The sequence below is a fragment of the Cydia strobilella genome, chromosome 8, assembly GCF_947568885.1.
Source record: "Cydia strobilella chromosome 8, ilCydStro3.1, whole genome shotgun sequence".
Taxonomy (NCBI): Eukaryota; Metazoa; Arthropoda; class Insecta; order Lepidoptera; family Tortricidae; genus Cydia; species Cydia strobilella.
Genome location: NC_086048.1, coordinates 14,674,861 through 14,698,321, shown reverse-complemented (window position 1 = coordinate 14,698,321; position 23,461 = coordinate 14,674,861). Strand labels below are relative to the sequence as shown.

General features: G+C 36.3%; 1 protein-coding gene across 9 annotated transcripts in view; it reads left to right on the top strand.

Annotated features, from left to right (window-relative positions):
* LOC134743729 (uncharacterized) overlaps positions 1 to 22,879 on the top strand; it is a 177,839-nt gene extending 154,960 nt beyond the window's left edge. For 2 of the 9 annotated variants that reach the window (XM_063677344.1, XM_063677342.1), the window contains exons 4-13: positions 1,884 to 1,930; positions 2,203 to 2,342; positions 14,255 to 14,410; positions 15,658 to 15,714; positions 16,740 to 16,806; positions 17,748 to 18,268; positions 18,425 to 18,617; positions 18,926 to 19,098; positions 19,186 to 19,555; positions 19,645 to 22,879. In XM_063677344.1, coding sequence (XP_063533414.1) covers positions 1,884 to 1,930; positions 2,203 to 2,342; positions 14,255 to 14,410; positions 15,658 to 15,714; positions 16,740 to 16,806; positions 17,748 to 18,268; positions 18,425 to 18,617; positions 18,926 to 19,098; positions 19,186 to 19,555; positions 19,645 to 20,105 — 2,185 coding nt within the window. In that variant the 3' untranslated portion in view covers positions 20,106 to 22,879. Of the gene's footprint in view, positions 1 to 1,883; positions 1,931 to 2,190; positions 2,343 to 14,254; positions 14,411 to 15,657; positions 15,715 to 16,739; positions 16,807 to 17,747; positions 18,269 to 18,424; positions 18,618 to 18,925; positions 19,099 to 19,185; positions 19,556 to 19,625 lie in introns of all 9 variants that reach the window. The other 7 variants (XM_063677343.1, XM_063677341.1, XM_063677346.1 and 4 more) reach the window with 6 other exon arrangements.
* Positions 22,880 to 23,461: the final 582 nt, after the last annotated feature.

The window sequence follows — 23,461 nt, the reverse complement described above, 5'->3', positions numbered from 1 at the left end:
TACAAGCTTCATTTGGGTATTAATCGTTTGTCTTAATCTGTTATGTTGACATATGTATTTGTAAGATAGGGATAAAATATAAATTAACTAATTGAGGCTTGTAAAGTTTTTTTGAATAAGGAGGTATGTATCGCACTTATAAAATTGTTGGTTGATTTATATATACAAGATCACCATAGTAGCTCCTCATTTCATAAACATTCGAGTTTATGACGCATCATGATAAACTCAGTGACTCATCGTGCAAGCTTGAATATTAAATTACTGAATCAGTTCTTATTGATACTAATTTTTATTGTAATCCCTAGGTAGCTATTTTGTTAAAGTCAGTTTAACAAAATAGCTAGGAGCTTAACTTTCGTATCGCAGCTCAGTAAAACATGGCACAAACGTAAGACAAAGTAAGATTGAGTTTCCTACCAGCGTAAATAAATTCTAGTCGCTACTCGCATTCTAAACAAACGAGATTTCCTTCTACGTACTTGCAGCGTCTTATGGCCCCGTAGGTATGGTTTATTTCCTCGGGAAATCTGATTGGTAACACACGTGCCTTGGATTATGCTACTTTCGTAGGATTACATTTAGATAGTTACTAAAGTATACGTCCCATAAGTCATCTTTAAACTTCGATACGTCATCAGCAATATAGGTGACAGCAGGGTGTCTACTATTAGGCCTTAACATGTCGAGCAACAAACAAAACAAACAAGAGTGAATAGGCTGTTACTGAACCGGTGAGCTCCATCTTAGGCCCTGTCTTCACTTTCCATCAGGTGTGACTAGGGCCAATCGCCGATCAGTTTATAATATAAAAAAAAGCACTGGGACGTTTACTTCAAATTGAAGTTATGATTACATGAATGTTATTATGAAATTCGTGCACCAGTCCGTCCGAGGAAGCAAAATTATTCCCTCACGCTCTCGCGTCAGGACGCAGTGAACTTTCAAGTCCTCAACCCCGAAGCTCGTGCACAAAAGAAGCTTCACTTTTACAACAAAATGTAAAAAAATGATGCCATCAAATTTTAAAAGGAAGCAAAATATACTTCGTGATATTTCTATTAGCATCTTTCTGCCACTAAGTGCTTTCACAATCTACCATATATCCCAGGACACAGTTTAATTTGTAGTCTATCTATTAAAAACATCAATCATTCCGAATTCAATTATATGACCCGTTCCCGCGACAATCATCATTAGCGGCGGTAATTACAGCCACCGATTACCGCCGAATTCCGCAAAACCATTTTTGCCTGCTCAGCTATCCCCATTTGCATTTCCTGCACGACGCAGGCCAATGCGACTTGTTTTAAATGACAGATATGGCGAGTATTGGCTCCGGCTACTTTTGCTAAAAATGATGACGCCATCGAACTATTCATTAGATATTTGAAATGAAAAAAGATTAAAATCAGCTGTTTTATAGAAGATATCGACATATATTATGATTCGCCGAAATACATAAAAAACTTTTTTTTTACGTTTTCAGGGTCCACGTCTTCAATCTTCATTTTTAAGAGTATTATTGGACGTAACAAAATGATTCCGTTTAATGAGATCGCTAAATTCTTAGCTTTGTAATTAAATATGATATTTGATTACACATTCCTTCTTATCGTAGCGCTTTTCCGCTTGAAAATGTTTTTTTCAATTTACGGATATTACAATGCACTGTATTATGAATATTAGAAACCAACACCGGTTCTAACCAACACACTATTAATGTAACTTACTTATGAATACTTAGGTAATATGACTGCGTAGTCTCATTCAATTTTGTTAATCAATACGTCGGTGTGCATAGTGCCTACATATAAACAATACACCTACGTACTTACAATAATTACGAAAAGGCTAAAATGGATCTTTTGTTTTTGTTACAGTTGTTTGAGTCCACGGTCGGCGTATTTCTACGAATTTCCCCCGAGTGGTGAGTATTTTATTATACCTAACTACATACTCATATAATTATTATTTAACTAAAAATCTTTTTAGAGAAGGCTATTTTAATGGAAAATTAAGAGAATAATCAACATTTTCATTCATTCTTCAATCATTAAACAAGGGAAACTTTTCTTTATAATTTTTTATCCCGTGAATAACCTTATTATTCCTACAAAGAACTACTTGCCCTTAATGTTTAGCGTAACCAGCAGCAACAAATTAAAGTACTCTATAACCGAAAAACAGTCTCCTCTGCAGACAACTGCCTGGGCACAGCCAAGAAGAAGGTGACCACATTCTCGCGTCTGCTTCGCGGACTCAAGTCTCATAGGAAAGAGAAGCACGGCTCCTGTTCGCCGAAGCATCACAGTCCGAGGCAGATCCTGCCGCCGCAGCGGGTGAGTGCTAGAGGACGATAGTCATAAACTAATCTAGGATAAATCACACTTGAACGGTTCGGGTCCGGATCGAGGCGTCTGATACTTTAGGTTTCTATAGAATACGTGGTCACCGATCACCTGCATGTCATAGAAAACAGTTTTAAAAACATAGACATAGTATATACAAGTTTAAAAAGTTTTTCGTTCAATTAAATACTGAGAAACTGATAACGTTTGTTAACATTTTGATAAAATTCGACATACGTACGTTTTGTCATAAATATAAACAAAGGTTGTGCAGTACAATTTAGGACTATATTGGTTTCCCCATCTTAAAGGCCGGCAACGCACTTATAACCCCTCTAGTGTTGCGGGTGTCCATGGGCGGTGGTAATCGCTTACCATCAGGCGATTCGTTTCCTCGTTTGCCTCCTATATCTTTATTACAATCTACTGAACATTCCATTTCAGTACGCAACATGTCTGTGTGTGTAACTTAAACTCTTAGTTCTGTACCTTTACATTTGTGAATGAGTAGGACTTTTTATCAGAAAAAACGGCCAGCACGGTACAGATGTCGACATGCATTATCCATTTTCCACCTGAGCCCGTGCTAGCCGTGCTTACGACCGAAAAAACCGTGAATTTAGACACTCATTACGAGCCGGCCTCCAGACATGCGCCGTCTTTCCCTCTATTTTCACATAGTGTACACCCCCATCCGTATTGTGTGCATCCGGCTCGACGCCGGTCGCCCTTTGACATGTACTGCCAGCAATTAGTATGACGCACGGCCGAGTCCGGACGAGGCCTTTAAAACGGATGGGAATATTTCGAGAAAATTCATCAACTGGAACTTAGGCTCACTTAAAACTCAGGGAACTCACTTAAAACTGACTAAATTCGGATCGCTTTTCTATCTTAACGGGGAAGGTATTATGCTGGACCCTTTTTTGTGCAATTATGGACTAGTGAATAATCGATCTTTTTATATTATATAAATAAATAAATAAATAAATAAGTTTATAGGACAATTTTACACAGATCCACCTAGTCCGCCACAGTAAGCTCAAAAGGCATGTATTGTTGGTACTAGGTGACGATATATATAATATATAAATACTTATATACATAGAAAACATCCATAACTCAGGAACAAATATCTGTGATAAACATACAAATAAATGCCCTTATCAGGATTCGAACCCGGGACCTCCTGTTTCGTTGACAGGGTCACTACCGACAAGGCTAAGATGCCGTATGATCATTTTACTAGCCGTTTTGGTTTGACAGTTTGATGTACATATTGCTTACTATAGATTGCGCTAAAAACAAACGCCTCGTGCTGATAATCAAGTTCAATTCAAAAATTAGATTCATAACACTAAAACGCGCGCGATGTTGGTTGACAACGCATCGTTAAAAAAAATGGAGCGATTTGCGATATGATAGGAAATCATTAGTTTAATGTCACTACAGTGTACCGCGGGGATAGCACCGGAACAGGCCCGGCGCTCGAAGCTCGTGTGAATGTAATGCGTGCTTAAATAATGCACGCTAGTGTATTTTTTTGTCGCGGCAAATATGAGCGATAGCGAAGTTGCGCTAAAAGTGTAGTTTTAATCGCGAAATATAACCGTTGAAACGCTTCCTTTTGTTTGCAAATGAGCACATATAGATATGCTGCTTTTTATTTTTATATTTAATTCATTTTGTGACGAATCTTTGGCTCATTAAAAATAAAAACGCCAAATAAAGTGATTTAGATTATTTCTCGATAGATCTTTGTCTAAAAAGGCCGACTCTGATTCAACAATTTGTTAAGGTTTTGATATTGTTTTGATTAGAGCTTGATAATCGGCTACGCTGATTGGGCTCCGGCCCCGCGGTGCACATGGTAATTCGTATTAGGTATTGCGCTCGCAATTTTTGGTGCGTGTGAGATGAACTGCGAGCCGTGTCAAAGTCGTATCATACATGGAGGTACTATAACAATTGACAATTTTTTAATGGTATCAGTCGATCAGGTTTGTTTTGAGGATCAAATGTCTCTATGGGACCCATTGTTTTTAAAGCAATACAAAAGTCACTAATGATGGTCAAAGCCCGCACTTTACTGACGAAACGCTAACAAAATGCGAACACATCGCTGTCTCTGTAACTTTGCTTAGAAGCCGCTTTGCTTAAAAGCCGTTTCGATGTATGGAAAACAAGGAAATTGCGATTTTGTCGGTGAAATGTTGCGTTTATGTATATTGTTGTCGTACAATTTTTTTTTAAATAAAATGTAAGGAATCGAATGGTACCATTATTTTTTTCTTATTTGAAAGTTTAAAAAAAGTTTTTTTTCGAAACAGGTCTTGTATTTTTTTATTATTCCCATATATTTTTTAAGTGTTCAATTGATTGTGATAAATTGCTCATTTTCTATTTATTTTACTAGATTTAGTTATAAAATTCAACATGTGTCAACAAAACAATTGCAAAAATTAGAATCTGCCGCCTGTTCGGCTTTCGATTAGGTACTTTTAGATATAAACTGAAACAAACTTGGAGTAGGCAAAATGAACCCTAATTTGAATGTTGAATTAAAAGGTGCTTGCTAGAAGTTAGCCTTTGACGTTCAATTCCGCTTTCGTTACGACTGTCTAATTTCGTTCAGACCAAGACAAACAAATAAGAGCTCAACCGAGGAGCTTTCTTCTTCGAGAGCAAAAACTTTGCTAATGTGTGCTGGTATTCTGGTTATAACAATAATTTAAACATAGATTATACTCCTCAAACGATGACACTTTTGTTCAATAACTTTTCAAAAATTATGACGTGTTTAGATTTCCTATTTTTTATACAAATTAAATATTATCTTCAATGTACGCTGTCATCATTGTTATTGACGTTGCTCGTCACGCTAACATATCCCAAAAACATCCCCAATCAAAGCTAGACACTGGCAATGCCCAAAAGGACTAATCCTAAGTATAGAGTCTATACTTATAGACTACTAAAATCCAAAACTCTCTTTTTCCGACGTCCGATAAAAACAGATTCTGACGAATTGAGAATCCCCTCTTCTTTCGAAGTCTGTTAAAAAGCAAGAATCCCACACAAAACACCCCTAATCAAACCTGGACACTACCGACTACTTAAATCCACAGCTCTTTCTATTGGCTAAAATAAATAAATAAAAACGAAAAAGCTTAAAAACATGGAATCCAAGCGCATACCTCAACAAACTATCACATGTACACAAAAAACACCCGTAATCAAAGCTGGACACTGCCAATGCGAACAGGGCTAATCCTTAGTGCAACGCGCGATAAGGATTAGAGCTGCCCTAATGGCCTCCAGCCCCTTGTACAAACTATAACTCAACCCTGCCTTGGCTCAACCGACTTAGCTTTGGCAGCCGTCATTTCTCAAAAGGCATGCGGTGACGTGGCCTGAGATTACAGATCGCGGTAGCAGATGGAGCATATTATGAACGCACGGTCACGACCTCACGACGTGTTGGCGCTGACATGACAAATATTTAGTACTCATACAGTATACAAAAATATTATTTATCATTCATCAATGTTAAAAAATACAAAAAAGCTTACCTAAACCAAACAATACAAAAAGGCGATCTTATCATTAAAGCGATCTCTTCCAGGGAACCTTTGGGTGGTGGAACCAACAGAAACAAAAATAACATATACAAGAGTAGGTGAAGCTAAATTAAATACATAATCGCATTTCAGTTGCGACATGTAGATACATAGCACATATTACCACCATCTGAGGCTCGTTTCATGATAGCTTGTAAATCGCAATGTAAGCAGAAGTCATTCATATTTTTTTTATTGCAACCATGGTATATAGTAAATATATGTCTATTTATGACAGAAAGAGTCATAAAGAGGCTTCCGCTCGTGTTTAGAGATTTTATGAATCATCCACTGTACGTATAAAATTATAAATGTCGAGTTCTAGGTATATATAAATATGGGCCGTTGTTGAATATTAGTTGAGTAGATTTAGTAGATTACGAGTAGAATGGAAGAATATAGGAAGCACCTGATCTTGCGGTACTTTAGGAGCGAAAGAGCGCGTGTAAGGATACAGCTAGTCTCCCTAAACTATTTCTACTGCAGAATCTATCGGAGGTTGTTTATGCTAGATCTTAATAAATATAACGCGGACGTGGAAAAATGTAGCACTTAATTCGGCCGAGATGAGTTGCGTGACTTAGAATCGCTCCGCTTGTGTTTGCTAAATATCGTTTTATTTTATTTTTATTTTATTTTATTTTAAGGTTCACCGACAGTTATTACATTGAGGCTTACATCTATTCAAACATTAATTACATGCTAAATGTATAACTAATTACTGGTAAACACCACATGCGAATAATTTAAAAGCAAAGTCAACGACAAAGCAGACACATTTGAACACCTTATTATTGTAGAATAAGGAGCAAAGCGCAACCATGATGTCGACTGTTTAAGTTGTATTATTAAATATGGAATTAAAACTAAATATACTAACTACTAGTGAATAAATTTCTAATTTTGGACAAGGAGTCAAAGTGAATGTCGAACTTGTCACTGTATTTATTTATTAAAATGCTCAAGCGTGGTACCGGGGAGTTTGACCCTAAAACAGTTCGGCGCTGGGGGCGAGACAGTGGCTTGATAGCAAAACGCGGTGTTCTTCTAGGCACTGAGAATCGAAAGCTACTCAGGAGTTGTGGACAAATATCGTTATCGGTTAGAGTGTGTGACGTTGCTTATGTTTGACATTTTTTATCCGATTACGGCAAAGGGAGAGTTACGTGATACAGTCAGCTGCAGAGAAAAGTGCCCCCCCCTGCATAGAAGTTTGTATGCAAAGGTGCTAAGCGAATAGTATTGCTGGCTGTACGTTTAAATCAAATTACCGTGATCTACATTTGAAATATTTAAATCTAAAATATACTTTTTAAGTGAATTGTGTTTTGGAATATTATAATTGGGTTGTATCAATCCTCTTAATTTAAAAAAGTAATTTCAAGTGACAGCTAAATTTTAAATCAATGACGTATTGCATTTTAAACTCATCTTACCGTCTAAATGTGAGGTACCTACATTTTTATACTACGACCGTGGCAAACAAGTATACAGCCCGCTGTTATGCTTGGGGACCAAGGTCCACTGAGAGTTGGTTAAGAGCTGTATATAATGTAACATTACTGTCATTCGGAACTCCGTAAGCGATATGTAGGGAATGTATGGCGCTTTAAAATTGTATGTGGTTATTATGGTTGCACTCTTTATATGGAAGTAGCTCTACTAACGCTATCTAAGCTGTTACCTAGATCTTTTGGCAAGACATTGACAGTGAAAGAGGAGACTCCACAGGTCTCAGAAATATCCCAAATACCGAGTCAAAGTCTCAAGTTATTCAAACTGGCAAATTATTCGACTGAATTTCTATGGCCCGTAACTTAACTACAGCAATTAAAGTTCATTATAATTAGCTTGTTATACGGCATAATGTTTATGGCGCCCACATAATGACAGATATGTAATGATGGGAGCTAAATTACATTACAATGCTTAATCGCTTTACGATTCCGTGTTAATTATATTGTTTATTTTGATTACTCAGCACAAATACTTCTTGAGTTAGAACGATAGAAAGAATAAATGTAATCAGCCATTATCTTATTAATTTAATTTATGAATAAGTGTTCTTAGTTATTCGAACGGATATCTTATGAGAGTTGGACACTATTAGTATAACTGACAATGGCATGAATACTACTGCCAGTGATTCTTTTCATTTCAATACAATTTTATTTTTTACCATAATTCAAATACCTATGTTACATGTTAATATTAATTGTACCTATACTAACACACTATGGACCACGGTCTGCAATAAATATTTCAATTTCAATTACAATTTTTTGTAAAAATCATACAAAATATACAAATGGCTTAAAGGCTTGTGTGTCATTCTCTCATTCTCTCCAACCAATGTGGTTGACCCTAAAAGATAAAAAAGTGTGATGCAAAGTAAAAAAGTAAATTTCATTACACACTACACTGTCAATAGTCTTTACATGTCCCTACGAAGCAGGAGGTCTCGGGTTTGAATCCCGGTAAGGGCATTTATTAGTGTGTTTATTACGTGTATTTGTTTCTGAGTTTTGGATGTTTTTTTGTATCTAAGTATCTATTTATCCATATAAATATATATCTTCGCCTGGTACCCATAATACATAGCTTTGCTTAGTTTGGGGTTAAATCGATCTGTAGAAGATAGTCCCAAAATATTAATAAAAGTATGTAGTTTTATAGCGTCCGCACTCCGTAATACGGTTTTTAGCATTAAGGCTTTAGCAATATACAGATATACTGTCCCTCTCAATAAATGATAGTCCAACTACGATAGTACATCTTAATTTAATGCTACATTCAACTCACACACGTACATTCAAACCACCGCTGCGGAAATTTATTACTAGCATTATAATATGTTTTCAAGAAGCCAGTAATGCTTAAAATGCAGTTAGAAATCGTCCCTATCGATAACACTAATTGGGATCCAATTGATTTGTATTTAGATTTCTTTATTTCATGATAAAATTACATTATAAATTCGCATCATTTGAAAATTATGTTTCTCTTCTCGGCATGATCGTCCAAACATTACATAATAAAATTAAAAAAATAAACAAATTGGCTCTCCCAATAAGGCCTGCCATGTATGAAGAAAAAGTATTGAAGATCTTGTGAACTGATTCGCTAATAAAACATAGAAATATTGCAGAATAACGTGTAATTTTATTGAGTAGACATACTTAACTGACAAATAGAGAAAAATTGTGACAGCTAAAAATAGAAAAATAATAAAAATAGGTATCCAAAATGGGACCGTCATCTACACGTATAATTCAATTAAATAGAAATGAAGTTAAATTACCAGAATATATCACATATCTGACGAGGCATGCCCTATAATACGTGACTTTCTATCAGAGAAGGGTCCATGCTTCATGTGCAATAAGGACTTTTCTATCAGAACTTTGAGATAAAAAGGACCTTATTGCACTTGAAGCATACGGACCCTTCTGTACGGAAAGCTACATATACTTACTAAGTAATAAGATAACTATAAAAGCTAAATAGCTTGAAACTAGGTTAAACAGCATTTTAATAGTCGAAATAAACAATGACAACAATTTTATTACGCTTTTACTGCCACGACGAAACTATTGGAGTTACTAGAATGCAATGTTGGCACCTTGCCGTAGCGTATCCTTACAAACATTATTGCACCACTACTATACGTTATGTTCCTGTCACAGATAACCCATCCAATAGATGGAGCATGTGACAAAACTTGCAATCACCACTCAATATCAGTCTAATACTATTTCATCATGAGGGCAACTCGAAACTTACATTTTGACATCAAAATTATATTAAATTATGTTATTTTGTTGTCGTTTGCGCGTGCATTTATTTAGCTCGTACTTGTCCGTACATTTTCGTAGCGAGACGCACAGGCGAATTATAACAAAAATACTTCAGTTTGATGTCAAAACGTAAGTTTGATTTGACCTCCACGATAATGCGACTGCGAATTTTCAGTTGCGCCTAGGCTACGTTTACCGCCTGAACTCTATTTTATTAAGCTATAAATTACAATTTTGCAAGTCTTAACCGACAACACCGTTCAAGCCTTCATCATGGTTCATTGATCAAACTTGTGACATATAATTTAATAAAACCTGCCATTGACATATACTCGTATGGGTTACTATTACTATATGACTTACTATGGCGTGTGATGCAACTGTGAGTTGTAGTATGAACACGTGGTGTCCGCAATTTTTTGTATGTTTTTCATAATGCGAAGTCTATAAGAGGTAATCCATATTTTGCTGACTCGGAATATCGGCTATAAAATGTTATTGCCGGAGACTATGGTAGCTTTTGGTAGGTTTGGTAGCATTATGTCGCTCATAAATATTTACATGTATCGATAAGATTAGGTTGCATGTTGTATTGCTAGTTAAATTGGAACAGATGTAGAAGTAACTTTAGATAAGCATTGTACATTGTTTGATTTTGATGCATGGTTTTTGAAAGAGTTTTCCTCCATGTAAGAAACTACATACCTACATACAGGCTGTATTTTCTATTCTTAGCAATATTTTGCGAGGTGGAACTTTTATTATGGAACCAACCCCGGATTCGCGAAAAAAAGTCTTGGTCTTGAAGTAACTGTTGCTTATATAAAAATATGACCCATCTATTTACTTGGAAAAATAAAGTTTTTGTTTGAATTTGTTAGTCTATGTTTTCTCTGGGAAAGCCATCTATTTTTTTCGCGATTTCGGGGCTGGTCTTGAAGTAACTGTTGCTTATATAAAAATATGACCCATCTATTTACTTGGAAAAATAAAGTTTTTGTTTGAATTTGTTAGTCTATGTTTTCTCTGGGAAAGCCATCTTTTTTTTCGCGAATTCGGGGCTGGTCTTGAAGTAACTGTTGCTTATATGAAAATATGACCCATCTATTTACTTGGAAAAATAAAGTTTTTGTTTGAATTTGTTAGTCTATGTTTTCTCTGGGAAAGCCATCTTTTTTTTTCGCGATTTCGGGGCTGGTCTTGAAGTAACTGTTGCTTATATGAAAATATGACCCATCTATTTACTTGGAAAAATAAAGTTTTTGTTTGAATTTGTTAGTCTAATTCTAAATTTGTTTGTCTGTTTATCCTTGAAATACTTTTATTATATTAGGTATTATAAAAACTGGGCTACGAGTTTTTGCGAAAGTATTTTCGCAGCTCATTCATCATGTTGTTTTGCCTACAGTATTTTCGCAACGTTTTCAACTTAGATTATGTTTTCGAAGAATTATGTTATGTGGAATCTCTTGGGAGTCTAGGTCTTAGTTTAACCGTACTTTTATTTTATTGCTTTTCTTTCTACACCGTAAATAAATGGTTTTCATTTACCTACCTCTCTTGGATATTTTTGCGTCTTCACATGAGCTCTCGATATAGGTATTACAATAATTTTAAAACTGGTTCCTTACGTATTTATTAAGTCGAATAAACACTCGACATGTTTCGATCCGTTTTTAGGGTTCCGTACCCAAAGGGTAATGGTCCCTATTACTAAGACTCCGCTGTCTGTCTGTCCGTCTGTCACCAGGCTGTATCTCATGAACCGTGGTAGCTAGACAGTTGAAATTTTCACTGATGATGTATTTCTGTTGCCGCTATAACAACAAATACTAAAAACAGAATAAAATAAATATTTAAGTGGGGCTCCCATACAATAAACGTGATTTTTTTGTCGTTTTTTACGCAATGGTACGGAACCCTTCGTGCGCGAGTCCGACTCGCACTTGGCCGGTTTTTTGAGTATCTTCGACTGGAGCACCGACAGCACTGTCTCTACAGATCAAGCGCGCGACGTGTACCTAATACGTGAGTTATCCGTTAAAATAATTTTAATACGTTTCACTCTCACGGTTTTATATTTAAAAATGAGCTATCGATACTAAAATAATAATAAAGGGTAACATGTTTTACGAAAACATAAAGGGGCACGAAAAATGTAAAACGATAAAGGAGCCTGAAACGAAATAGTTAATGTCAATTTGTGAAGCGATTCTAATTGAAATGTAGGAGGCACGCGAAATAACAATTATGGAATGAAAGATCGTTACGATACAGCTGATACAACTAATCGGTGTTTATTTAATAAATGAATTAAAACGTCTTTTGTTATCTGTGGCCGAGCAAAGAATTTTCCTTAAATAATTTTATCGTAAATAATGTAAAGCTTCAACATGTTTTACAATTTAGTGTTTCAAGCCTTAAATACTGTATTGTACATAGGTGTAGACGAAGATAATTTTTATTGAATTAAGGTTTTATAGTTATTAGTGTACATTTAGATCTTCAGTGAGACATTCTTGTTTGTTACAATGTAACCGTTTCAATTTCAATATGAACTAAACATTTAATTAATTAAAAAAATATCGGTTACAAATGTCAAACAGTTCTTCCAAACTTTGTAAAGTAGGAATACGTGTTAAAATAGGGATGTTGACTGTATTTAAAATAAATTATTTCACACCATGCATGAAATAAAAAGCACCAGAATACGTGTATATAGAGAAACGGAGACAGCAGTTATTTTTAGACACAATTTCTATTTTATAAATAGTATAGAACTATAAAGAGTAGGTAACTTAACCGTAACGCCCTTCACTAGTGTTTCTTATAAAATCTATAGTGGCAAATCAATTGGCAAGTCCGAAAAAAACCGATTTGACTAATAGTAAAATACCCTACGGAACTCGCAGTTAAAATTTCAATGAACATGGCAAACATTGGCAAATCTTTAACGACAGTCGATGAATACTTACGATTTCCGCATTAAAAGAGGCCTTAACGGAAAATGATGTTTTTAAATTTAGAGTGTGTGATTTTGATAAGGCGGCAATAAATTCAGAAAGGTTCGAATTTAGGCAGCGCAGGGTTGTCACATTATAGGCCCATTGTCGGCTACTCGCATTATTCCCTTATCAAGCTGGAAGTTAATGGGCGAGCTTTGTGCCCTCTATGATAAATTGATTCGTCCATACATAGCCTCATTGTAATGTAGATATTCTTAGCTGCTTAAGTGTGGATGATAAATGAAATGTTTTTGTCTATTCTAGTGTATTTGGGTGTAGTGTTGCGCCTAGTTAGCAAATCTTATTTTCACCGTCTCACGCCCTGCCATGTCAAACTTCTTTTTGAATTGATTAATAAACTAAAAATGCAATTACTCTTGATCTAATATATATTTATTTATTCAATAAGTGAACTTGGTTATTCGGCCAAATGTGTTTAGCTGTAGTGAGGAGTGCCCCCGTCATTGAATACCTACATATTTATGATCTCATTGATTATCTGTTTATAGCAGTGATCGAGTGTTACTATCACAATAAGCACACCCATTATTAGAAAACACTCTTCTTGGTAAAGAGAGCTTTCATCAGGCGGTTTATTTTGTTACTAAGTTAGTCTTAGTTATAACTTTTCTTTTAAGACTAAGTTCTAGTTCGAGTTCTCTCTTGAGACACTAATAAGGATAGAATAAAGTTTTTTATGTTATTTTGCTATAGAGCTAAGGGCTCACAGATACATACCTACATGCCATACATTTGTAACAGTTGTTCAAGAGATCTACGGCAAAAAGTACAAACAAAGTTGTTTAACCCAGATATATTTTTACTGAAAGAGCTCACAGCCTGTCTTATAATACTGATACCAAAAATCAGGGACGCGTACTGAAACTTCATTACATAATTTATAAATGTAAAAGCTTTCTCGATAAGGCTTTCGGTCAATGTAATTTATCATACGAGCGGAACGACCGTGATTTGTAAAAAAGTTTCATCCTCTCAAGAAGTTTCCAGTGTATTAGAGGATCCTGTTTAAGAAAAATGAGTAGTCAAGGACGTGATAAATGATCATTTTTATAGTCTTCTTCAGTTTTAATGTTGATTTTATTATGAGGAAATTTTCTTTCCTTATTTTCATTGACCTAAATGAGGCAAAAATTCTTATTTTATGCAAATCAGTTTTCCATTTTAGAAATGGATAATTGTTATGTAAACTTTAGTGTCTGCGCAACCGAGTCAACTGAAGACATGAAAAATGTGTAAATTGTTTTTTTTTTTTTTATATAAATGTATACTTAATAAAATTGGACTTATTTGAAGTACAGTAGAAAATTATTTACAAAATAGGAGCTGGATAAAAAACTGAGTTTTTTGAGTTCGTGTTTATGAAGCCTTTAATGTCCATTTACAAATTGTTCACACACAGCATTTTTTTTCCCAAAATGCTTCGCCATCGCGTGTTTCAGCCTCTAACCCATTTCCCCCAGGTGGACACCCCGGACAGCGTGCTGCAAAGCGGGCTGGGTCTGGGCCCGGGGCCCGACACGGCCCTGCGCTCCATGGTAGACCCGAGAGACTATGATCGCCTCCGCTTCTTTCAAATGAACGCCCAACCCAACACCTTTGAAGAGACTATACATAGGGTGAGCGCCTTAGCTTCTCCTACTTACGGATTTTGACAGACATCATTAACGAATTTATAAAATTTTGAATGCATGATACAGTGTGGCCAGTTTTGGACATGAATGTGGTTTGATGGTCAGGGCGTAATAAAATAATGGTATATAATACCTACAAAACAGTCATCATTTTTACACGTAAATAAAATAACTTTTTATAAAATATTTGTAGATTATATGTCTGTTAAAATCTTGTAGGAGGAAAAAGCTGTGGTCCGTTAATATCCTCTGAGTGGCAAATAATTTGTTTGTAGTTTATATATTATATACTCGATTTGATTTTGGCGTTTTTAATTTTCTTAAAATACTATAAATAAATGTTTATTTATGTGTATAATCTAGTTTAGACACCCTTCCTCTGTTGCTTTAGAGTTTCAATATTGTTAGTATTAGCATGTTTTGTTCTTATCCCAACGTTGAATGTTTAAATTAAATATGTACCTATAACTAATACGTGTATTTTTTCTATATTGTTATTATTTGCCAACGGAGAGTTAACAGGCTTTCAAAATTCAAAATTCTAAACAACGCATTTTTGGACACATTTTTATTCGGCATGCCCAAAAGAATTGGAGGTGGATCATTTCATGATTTTTGGTTATTCATACTCTCGCATTGTCTCGTGGGTTCTTAGAAAATAAGTAAATATTGGCGTTGACAGTTTCAGTAGTAGTAGAAAAATGAGCATGTCTTCATACTGAATAAGTTATTTTTTGTTAAAATTATGACATTCGTTCTACAGTCATTAAATTGGATTTCTATTTGGCATACTTATAAAGCTTGATTTTTTTATTACAGCACGAACACGTTTTGCGCTTCTTATGTTACTTTAAGTTGCACTTTATTATTTATAGTTAGCATGAGTGCATGAAGTTAGCATTTTTCAGATCTTCACACAGTTGTCTTAAAGTTTTCTATGTTATACACCTACATAATTTAACTGGTTTTACTGAACGTGAACATTAGGATAGGTATATCAATGTTTATTTGATACTGGTGTTCGTTTATTTGCAGCAATGTAAATATTGTCTGCAATCATTTTCTGCATAAATCACACATATGTGTGTGGTATGATTCGATTATGATCGAAGACCAAATGAAACGTGTGATACAGTACATTTTACGAGTAATAAATATAAACCTTCGTCAAGGATATTAAAACGGAGCTCACTTTTTTATGCATTTAATGAACTCTCTATCCTTTGTTACAGTTAAAAGTTCAGGAAGCAATGAAGAAAAAAGACAAGATAGCGAGAGAACAGGAAGAGGTAATTTCCTTTACTTTTATTTCAAGCTAATATAGACAAAATAGTTTTCACTTAATTGTTACATTTTTGACAACTACCCAACATAGGTACATATAGACATCGTTATAAAAAAATTACCATCCCCCTCTCAGAGGCCACCTAAACATACTACGCTCAATACGTACTTAAATAATTAATAAAATATAATTTTGCATCTCATCCACTTAATTCGTACAAAAGTAATCCGAGCCTCCAACATAACCGAGTCAGTGCTTGTTTCCGTATGAAATATAGCCCTCCTACTGTTTGCACTAGCATTACACGGTAAGGCCGTTACCATCCCAACTTATCCGCACACATCCAAAACATAATCTGATGTGAGAGTCGCAGTAACATGTAATCTTCGAGTGTCTCGAACATTCGACGCGCGAGCCGAACCGCGGGCTAATCGTGCCCTAATCTCAAGCTAAGCCTATTAGAGGCAGTTGTATCGCTTCCCTTCGAAACTTCGGAAGCCCTTGCTCAGCACATTTAGAACTCGTAAAACTATGAGACCCTGCGTTGGAATATCGAACATTGAAATTTTACTGCGCCATAAACTGTTGCCGCACGAATTTGGGTACATGGTACGGCGATTGGTATGACGTCGGTTATTTTTTTTGGACTGGAAGTCGATATCTCCATATAAACTGAGTTGTAGGTACACGATTGTTTATTGATCTTATACTTCGGAAGTCTTTAAATCGTCTTTTTGCCTAAGAAGAAATTATTTCTTTGAATATTGCTTTCTGTCGACGAACTTATTCAATAGGTAGAACATAATTTGTAAAGGCACATTGGAAACTTCTTCGTCATTTATCACCTTTAAGCCTCAATAATACATGACTTTCAGTTTTACTAAAGTCACTTACACAATTCTTGAAATATGGCGTAATAAAAGCTTATAAAAGTCTTTACTGTTTGATGTTGGAACTTTTTAAATTTACCTTGTCGCAAAAAACTAAAGGATTTTTGTTTGAATTGATAAATTTATGTGTTTGTTACAGATTTTAAGAGATATTAGACATGGACTGATGAACATGGGACGGGATGGTGTGCGAGGACCTTTTGGGGGTATGTTACATTTTGTCACCTGCTTAATAATGTACGATATTTTCATCGCATACTTTTAAATCATATAATTCATATACATGTAAACAGTACATTTTAGTACTTCTAAAAATAGTAGTACATACTTGAGAAAAATGAGATTTTTCATTGTTAATACTTACTACTTAGTAGTAAGTAGTTACTACTTAAAGATTCTGAACCATCATAATGAATAGTAATAAGTAATATAAATATAAAGAAAAACGAAGTAGCAATACTTTCGTACTCGTTCACACTCATTTAAAATATTGCATAGGTATTGTAACTCTTGTATGATGGTCTACATAATCAGTACATATTCAATTCAATATAAATAATTCTGATAAATATATTTTTACATCATTACCTTCATATAGCATGTTGCTTGCACGATGTCGATTTTGTACCTAATTAAGTTTTGTTATTAAGTATATCTGCGGAACGCTTATTTTTTGATAAGTTACAAAATGTACCTACCTCTTTCAGTATTGTACTGTGTGCTTTTGTTGTGCATCGTCCATCGATCATTATTGTCACGTTCCCGTTGATGGCCAAAACATCATTAAACTTCATGTTCAAACCACAAAACAAAGTGCCAAATAAAAGGCAAACAAATGACGTGTAACGCCCCGTATCAAGAGCGGCAGTTATTTAACTCACCTTCATCCATCAGACATTTAATTTGCGTTAAAAAAAATCTACATGCATGTGTTTTAAAAATATTTTGCATCAAACCACGCACGGCTTTCCGATGTTCGTACACAGCTTTGAGAGCAGTGTTGTCAGTGATACCGCCACTTTGCGCCACCGGATTACGGATGGTCATTTTACGGTAAATTTTTTCGCAAATTATGTTCGCACGTTTTTTTATTTGCGCTAATGAAGGCTGCTACGCTGAAATAGTCTAATTACGAGCTCGTTTACAGACGACACGTATATGTACGACGACGAGGCGAGAGGCCTGTCCGGGCGAGGGCACTGGTATGACGAGCCGCCGTACGAGAGCGATCCCGAAGACTTTCTCATGGGCGGAGGAGCCCCGGCTGCCTCGTTTCAAAACGGCCGCGTGTGCTTCACCCTCAACCTCCGCAATGAATCGAGAGGCGAAGGCGTTATATCTCTCAGAAGCGCCGGCGACATAAGCCTAGCAAGAGCCCCTCGACGGGGATTAATAATACCGCAGAGCGGACCCTACCCGACAACCGTGATCCCGTTACGAACAGCAAGGGACCGTGAGAGCGGAGATTACGCTGCATCCGACATACAGTCTATAGGCTCGAGATTGTCTGGAATATCACTGGACTCCACGAGGTCAGAGAGGGATTCAAGGAGAGGCTACCGGCAAATGTCAGGATACCGGATAGGCGACCCACTGTCGCCCGCTTCTTCGGATTACGAAGATCAAGAAAGTGAAACTGATTCACAACATATAGCAACCGTGCACCAGGTATAATAAGACTTCTTTTCCGCGCTTGATTATAAATATAAATTGGTTTATTTCGAAATGAATTGGCATTAAAAATTAATAAATTAGCTGAGCAATCGCATATCGCTTTTGACTTGCAAGCCCTTCTTCCACTTAGTATTTTTTATATAATTTCAGTCGGCCGAAGAGTGCGAAGGGGTGTCCAACCTTGCAGGAAAAGTACGGGGGCTTAGGCAAGATGTACAAAGAAAAATTTCAAGATTACGACAAGAGACCGGACCGGAAGGCACCGACCGGCGGACGAGCGCCGACCAAGCGTTCCCTTGTTCTAATAGTTCGTTCGAAAGTCTTCCCAGCGGATCAGGCAGTAGTGAGTGGATTTATTGAGTTTTTGTCGGTGTTAATATAAATGTTTTTTGTAAATAAGTTTGTCTTTCCTTTCTTTGTACCAATAACTCCCCATACACTTACTTACAGATAATAATGGTCTTGTAAATAGGTAGTCAATTTTTTTACTAAATCCTGCATAATCGTTACTAATCGCACTAACCTGTTTAACGTTGTCATACCTATTCACAGTCTTACAAAGATGTACCTACAGGTATTTCTAGTTTCAATGTCGTGGTAATAAAAGGATCGTTATACCTAGATGCCTAAGTCTAAACTATTTATGTCCAGGCACACAAGCATTGGTTCGAGCCGGTAGTAATCACTCATCTCTCTCGGCAGAAGAAAATATAGAATTAAGTCCGGCCGGGCGGAGCTTACTCGCGCCGCAAATGCTGTGCCGGGCGCGCGCGCTGGTCGATTTCGTGCCCAATATTTACGACAAAGATGCTTTGAGATACAAGGTAAGATACCATGCAAATTGCACAGCCAATTAACTGCAGCATACCGCTGAGCAACTTTCATAAACTTGAATCATTATTTGTTGACAGAAAGGGGATATCATCGAGGTAATCAACATGAACGCATCTGGGATCTGGCGAGGCGTTTTAAATAGCAATGTTGGAAACTTTAAATTCGCAAACGTTGAAGTACTATCTGACAGAGAAACGATGCGATCGAGATCATCAAAATGGTGCAAGAGTCGGGAGAGGCTTTGGGAAACGCGACCAAGAACGGTGGAAGAATTGTTGAGGAGAATAGACTTACCGGAGTACACAGTGGCCTTTGCAAGAAATGGATATGAAGATATAGAACTCTTTAAAGAAATCGAACCATCCGATCTCGACTACTTAGGAATAATGACCCCTGAGCACCGCACTCGCATTCTTGCTGCTGTACAACTGCTGCACCAACTCGAATGTAAGTTTAGAGTAAACCTTCATGAGTATGAGTCGTCGTGTGATTACATTAATGACGTTTAGTGATAAAGGATTATTTCTGATTGTCAGGTGGCGAAGGTGACTGTGAAGGAGAAGGCGGAGGCTCCAGTTCCGAAGGTGGCGATTCGCCGTTCGGTCGTCGGCAGTTTCCCCGTGACTCCGGGTGTTATGAAGCGGGCGTCGGAGTCGGCGGAGTAAGAGTCCGGACGTCTCCTCTCGTCCACAGATCAGACGAACCGTCGCACCGGCCACCAGAGCCGGCTCCACAGGCTAAGCGTTCCGTCCGTCGCCGACAGCCCGATGACGCCGAATGCGACAGAATTGAGCGTTACCCCGGTACCAATGCAGAAAGAATCACGAACAGGACCGTCGGCTTGCCTGGAGGCGGCCGGGACGATACATGCGAATCAGATCACAGGCTTAACGTAGTCAAATTCGTGGCCGGCGGAGAACCTTGCGCTTCGGAAAAGAGCAGTGATTCCGGTGTGAGTAGTTCTTCGCTGAGTTCGGCGCATCCTCATCGTCCCTGAGCGAGGCCCGCCGCGCCCGCGCTCGCCTAGGCACTGGCGCGGGCGCGAGCGCAGGCCGCGCTGCCGCCCGCACCCCCCGGCCCCGCCGCAGAAGCAGAACCTTCCGAACCGCACACCGAGTAAGGCCTCGACAGGCTGTCGCGTCGCGTCTAAAGTGAATCAGTATTTTTGTCGTACATTCCACCTTATTCGAGTTTTACGCGCCGGTTACCGTGCATTAGATGACGACCATGAGAAGGGACTATCTAATATGCTTGCTAGGGGGCAGTGGGGGTTACCGTGGACGTTTTAGGCATTTCGTCTATCAATCAGGCCGTTTTCGTAAAGAAAGCTAGCCGAATAGATTAGAATGGCTGCAAAGAGCTTAGAAGTATGGAAAACACAGATAGACTTTGAATCATGGCATTTAAAGATTTAGAGATGTTTGTTCCGAAATAAGACTGATGGTTCTGTCTGGTCAGCTTTAAAACCTACTTCTTCAATCTTATTGTATATGGGCATACCGCCTATTGTAATATTTGGTGTTATGTTCAATGTTGGAACTAAAAGCAATTTCTCTGACACTAAATATTATTAGTGATATATTTAATATTATTTTAACAATGTTAAAGAAATAAATTTCATACCTACTTTATTGACAAAACAAGAGGACAAATGAGTAACAAACGTGTTTGTATGAAAACTATTTCTTTGAAATTACACGGTGTTTCCTGTAACAGGAGCAATAAATTAAACTGGAGGCTGTACGCCTCAAACTAACCAACATTTGTTCAGCAACTTTTTAAAATTATGTTTTTTTTAGATTATACCTTTTTCATACTTATTAAATATTATTTTCAATGTACGCTGTCATCTGTGTGTTTGACGTTTCTTGTCACCCTTTAAACATAACAAATTTTGCAATACATTGCGTCTTAGAATAAACTTTAAAGTGTAATGAAAGTCAAAACACGTTTTTTTTTAGAATTGCTGTACAAATGTATTTCTCCTATTACAGGAAACACCCGGTATATATATTATATTACTTTCTTTCTAGTGATTAAATTGATGAGTTTTAAAGTTACTAGGGGAAATTACAGTGGCTTAGTCTTTGAAATCTTGTTATTGTGAATCGTATAGATATGATATTTGTTTAAAAATACTGTTTTGAAATATTTTGTCTCTATCATTCCTTTACTAAAATTAAAAGCATATCATAACGACGCCAACCTTATTTTAAGTTGCTTTTAAGCGTTATTTTCATAAACTCTGTTCAAAAATCACATTCAAAGTTCTTTATGACAATACACAACCATTGAAAATGGTTTATAATAAATTGCTGTCTCTCCGCTACAAAATGTTCTTTTTGAACAGAGTAAAATATATATGTATATCGATGAATTATAAGTTGTAGAAGAGGCAATAAGCCAGTTAGGACTGGGGCGTTGTAAGCGCAACATTTCGATAGCAATAATTGTAAATAAAGTTAGTAGATAGGCTAATTATTGTACGTTGAACTTTTTGTAATTTTTTAAGAGAGCTTTATGCGGGTGTCCGCATGTACAGTATAGTTGTAGGTGTCCCGGTGTGAGATTTTGAATTTCACCCAAGCTTCCGACTCATGTTTTTGTCGTTCGTCATACTTTATGGCTTTCACACTTGCGACTGGCCCGTGTCGTAAAATGACAAGTGTAGTTTTACTGCCGGCTGAAAATCTGACTTAGTTTAGAAATTCGACAGACGACCTCCATAAAAGTAAAACTAGAGCTAAACTCTGATTTGTATTTCCAACTCCAAAAATCTTTTTCTGATACTGTTTTAATAGAGCTAGAATAAGAAAAGTCTCCAGAGATTTTGACAGCACACGCAGTGCCAGTGTTATTTATACGTCATAATTTCATAGAAGTTTGACGTTTAAAATAACACCTGCACTGCGTGCGCTGTCAAAATCTCTGCAGACTTATCTTGGTTTGACTCTATCAATGACTTATGTCCTTGTCGTTACATTTTAATTTTTAAATTATTAACAATTCTGTTCAGAATTATGTTTATTTATCGGAATAAAAATGAGTTCAACTCGATAGCTCATAAGCTCATAAAATTACAAATAAATCATTGACTGACATGGAAAACTAAATGTAAACATCGCCAATTTTTTGGAAGGGTTTTAAAGCAGAGCATTAATAGTCTAGCTACAAATTGTTTAAGTCCGTGATGTACTTATTTGCCAGTCTCCTACATTTTTCGTGTTTTTGCCCATTCATTGTAGGACTCGCAGAGACGTCGTCCGGCCAGTCTCCGTGCAAAGCGACTAATTAGCGAACACTCGCCTGCCATCAGTGTTCCCTTTTGTAAATTTTGTAAAAATCTCCTTAAAATGCACTTTTTGACTACAATTGTGAACTAGTCCGAACTATTAAGTGTATATAGATAAATGTTTGTTACTTGTATATTATAGATAGAATATATTTCTTTGGCAATTATTGTATATTCAATAATTCATTCTTTATCGAAAATAAATGTTATAAAGTAATTTATTTATAATTGAATTACGTTTCAAATGCTCAGGTAGAAAATGTGGATCTATTCGTTGGATACTAGGATTGTTTTAAGACTTGTGATTACTGATACTTAAGCTGTACATTACATCTTCATTTCATTTGTGTTAGCCATATACTACTGTAATAGTACTTTTTTGTAGCCATATTTATATTTTTTTAATACAGACCTTATGATGTATGTTTACAAATCTGTTTACAAACATGGATTCTAAATTAATAAATCCAAAAATTACATCTGACTTATTATTTTCATTCTCGTGAAGATCAATTTACAGATAACATAGAGACAGTCACATAATTGGTATTGTTTAGCCAAATATCCGTGCAACTATTTAGAAGCTAAGAGACTATTTCAATCTTATTCATACGTTAGCATAAATGAACACATCAAAAAGAGTGAATGTGTTTATACATAGTTACAAAACTACAGCTTCAAAAATTGTAACAGGTAATTTTTTATAGATTTCGAAGAGGAATTCGGCGTTTTCTAAAATAAATATTGAAAACCTGATTCTCATAGATCCTGGTATTTTTGGGTTCTTTCAATTCAGAATCACTAGCATATTCAATCTTGATGATTTAAAAAAATGTCCCAAAAATTTGTATGAAACTTGTACATTCCACTACGTCACGCACATACAAGTGAAAAAAATTTGCACACTAAAACGTGACGTAATAGAATGGACATTTTGGGAAATCTTTTTTTAATGGCAGGATGGAGAATGCTGTCGATTCTGAGTAGAATGAGCCCAAGAATGTCCAGATTTGAAAAAATCAGGTTTTCAATATTTATTTAGATTACTAAATTTAAAATTA